General features: G+C 34.3%; 1 protein-coding gene across 1 annotated transcript in view; it reads left to right on the top strand.

Moving 5' to 3' along the window:
* Positions 1-2,490, top strand: part of LOC105120889 (cycloartenol synthase-like) — a 7,063-nt gene extending 4,573 nt beyond the window's left edge. Inside the window, 7 exon segments of the mRNA XM_011019290.1 lie at positions 14-70; positions 660-706; positions 799-942; positions 1,152-1,329; positions 1,498-1,578; positions 1,921-2,004; positions 2,176-2,490. Coding sequence (XP_011017592.1) covers positions 14-70; positions 660-706; positions 799-942; positions 1,152-1,329; positions 1,498-1,578; positions 1,921-2,004; positions 2,176-2,295 — 711 coding nt within the window. The 3' untranslated portion in view covers positions 2,296-2,490.
* The last annotated feature ends 1,158 nt before the right edge of the window (positions 2,491-3,648 follow it).

Below are 3,648 nucleotides of genomic sequence, written 5' to 3'. Positions count from 1 at the left end.
CTGCTTTTTGCAGAATGGGGATGGTGGCTTTGCGACATATGAGCTCACAAGATCTTACAGCTGGTTAGAGGTGATTACCTCGACAAATTCATTTATAGCTCTTCCACATTTTTACACTTAAAGAAGATAATTTTGGCATGGATCAATAGAAAGCCTGTCCTTTTATAATTTCTGACCTCATGTCAGATCGAATATTTTAACATTTATAACATGATCAATAGGCCTTGTTTTCTAGCTCCTTGTAAAGGTAGAGGCTGTTTGATGTCTATGTTATCCAAAAAAAAAAAAATTCTACCCATAAAGTGGTTCATTTGAATTTGTTTACTGTGTTTTCTTTACCTGATAATGAAGCTATGGACTATAGAACACCAGGTTCACCTGTGCACATTATGCGAGCCCCTTGCTAAACTAAATCCTTACATTGTTGGAATGATGAAGGAACACAATGATCCTAAGTGAGCATCTTGAGTCATCAGTTTGATGATTTGCTTGAAGAAATGATCTGTTTATATTGATTGTTATACAATGAATCATAACTCCCTTTTTTCTCTTTGCAGTAGCAATGAACTTCTTAACTGTACTCTATCATGGTAATTGGATTATATATCTGAATACTACTTTTTTTCTCACTCACTCATTTTTCACTTTACCATTGTCAGTTGATCAACCCTGCTGAAACTTTTGGCGACATTGTTATTGATTACCCGTAAGATATCAGCGTTTTGCATTATATCTGCTGTGATATTCATCTGTCCATTCCATTGCTTCATTTGAAAGCTAATTATGGTATTTCTATAGATACGTTGAATGTACTTCAGCTGCAATTCAAGCTTTGGTTTCATTTAAGAAATTATATCCTGGACATCGGCAAGAAGAAATAGAAAGATGTATCAGAAAGGCAACTAAGTTCATTGAAAGTATCCAGGAGAAGGATGGCTCATGGTTTGCTCCTTTTCCATTAAAAACCTGTAGTTGGAGGACTGGTTGATTATATAGTCATTAATGTGTCACTGTCACTGCTTTCCTATTTTCTATCTATGCCTAGTAAAGATTGCTTTTTCAACAATTTCTTTAAGTGCCTAAGATACATGGTTTCAATAACTTCAACTGATGAAATAACCAGTCCTTTAATATCTTAAATTGCTAAACAGGTATGGCTCATGGGGTGTTTGCTTCACCTATGGCACATGGTTCGGCATAAATGGACTGGTGGCTGCTGGAAATGTTTTTAATGATAACTCCAGTATCCGCAAAGCCTGTGATTTTCTGCTATCCAAACAATGTTCTTCTGGTGGCTGGGGAGAGAGTTATTTTTCATGTCAAAACAAGGTTAGATGCTTGTACTGTCAAATATTTGTTCCCTTTTCCCACCTCTGATGCACGTCATGTGTAATCATTTATGTTTCTTGAGTTTTTATGTTATATCCATATATTTTCTTTGATTCAAGTTTTGTACTACATATATTTCTTGTTCCAATAGTTTTTGTTTTTGCACAGGTTTATTCAAATCTTGAAGGGAACAAGAGTCATGTGGTAAACACAGCATGGGCTATGTTGGCTCTCATTGAAGCTGGGCAGGTATAGCAAATTTCACTGTTTTGACATTGAATTATGCATTTCTTATTACGACTCTTCATTTGATACATGGAGTGTTACATCATCTGAAGTCTTTAAAATTGACTGGTATCATACTGTAAGTAATCAGGATTTGGAGAAAGAAAAGGAATGTCCTCTCTACAGTAATATTCTTAAAATCACTTTGACCACATTCATAACTTGTATGTTGTATCTAACTTGTGTGATTGATTATACGGGGCATTTGACATTGTAATTGCATTCCACGGTATTGATGTGCTAGCAAGCTCTATTTTTTCCTGTCTTGTGCATGCAAATTTGTTTAATATGCCATTAAACATGCAGGCTGAGAGAGATCCAGAACCGTTGCACCGTGCAGCGAGGTTCTTGATAAATTCCCAAATGGAAAATGGAGATTTTCCGCAGCAGGTAATTCTATACCTACTCTTTGAGCACTTCTTTATCTTAATCATCATTGGGCAGTGTGGTTCTTTACTTCATACGGTCATGTACGTTTACTCATATCCTCTATCCTTGCCTGTTCTTGTTCTCCAATGCTCTTCACACACTTAAAATCTTTATTCTTTTTCCTCGGCACAGGAAATCATGGGAGTTTTCAACAGGAATTGTATGATAACATACGCTGCCTACAGGGACATTTTCCCCATCTGGGCATTGGGAGAATACCGGTGTCGGGTGTTGCAGACAAAGGCTTCATAAGAGTACCTTGCCTATCCGATACCATTTTCAATGCTTTGCGCCTCCATTGTTTGTTTCTTTCAGGCTCAATGCATCTCCTCATATCTTGGAATTTCACGAGGAACGAGCTGTAACCTTGTTTGTTTCTTTCAGTCTGCACATAGAAATGCATCCATTTGATGTTTTAATTAAAAAAAAAAATGCAAAAACCAATCACATCATGAGCTCTTCAAACTAAAAGATCCCTTCAAGTAATTCTACACGAATAGGGCTTGCAAATAATCAAGTCCACCCTGAAATGCATCTATTTGATGCTTAAAAATGGAAAATGCATCTATTTGCAAATAATCAACTACATTATGAACTCTTCAAGCTGAAAAATCTCCCAAGTAATTCAAGTCAAACCTCGGGAGACATGTAACTTAAAGATTTTATACCCCAGGCTTGATGGGAATCTTCAATGCTTAATTATATTGCGTTGTAACCATTGATATCAAAATTTTGAGTTTACCACTACTCATGTATATCAAATATAAAATCAAATTAAAAACTAATAAATTATATTTGACTCGTGCAATCTGTAATGAGATTGAATTTACAAGTTTATAAGAAATATGAATGCTATGTAAGATATAGGCAGTTTTCTTATTTTTATATGAATAACCGGTAGACCAGTTTTGGATTTCCTGTAAACCAGTTAATCGGCTATCATGTTATTTGAACTTTTTATATATTTTAAAGTGTCTGAATTTTTTTATTTTATTCTTGTTTTATTATTATTTATTACTTGATGGTTAAAATTATTAATATATAATTAATTAAAAAATATTATAGAATTCATTGAATTTTTATTATCGTGTAAAAAAAAAGAGTTTTTTACATCCTTAGTGATTCCTTTCTCAGTAGGCATACGGCAGCAGCTTAATCTACCAGTTAACCAACCTCTTAAGTTCACTAATACATTGATCTTTGACTTTCTTAAATGAGAAGACTTTCAAGTTTAGAAAAAGTAAAGTAAAAGACTCTTTTTACTACATGTTAGCCGTGTCATAAAACCCATCAGCTTCACTTGCTAACGCGCCATCCTCGACCTCATGAGCCAATGTAAAAAAAAAAAAAGATAGAAAGTCATCGTGAATTATTTATGATAACCTTTTCGAAATTCACTTGATATAACTGTTAACTATATTATTTTTAAGTTTTTTTTTTTAACATTTTTTTTTTGCTTGCTGGAACTAATAATAACAATTAAGCCCATAAGTCAAAAGTTGTTCGTCCCGCACTCCAACATATTTACTTAATATTTAAGTCGAATTCTTACTAATCAAGTTGAGTGTTTGTTTTTTTTTTTGGGGGGGGGGGGGGCCCCCGCAC

Source organism: Populus euphratica, unplaced genomic scaffold (assembly GCF_000495115.2).
Source record: "Populus euphratica unplaced genomic scaffold, PopEup_1.0 scaffold31.1, whole genome shotgun sequence".
Classification (NCBI taxonomy): Eukaryota; Viridiplantae; Streptophyta; class Magnoliopsida; order Malpighiales; family Salicaceae; genus Populus; species Populus euphratica.
The sequence above is the reverse complement of the archived record's forward strand: the minus strand, read 5'-3'. Positions and strand labels throughout refer to the sequence as shown.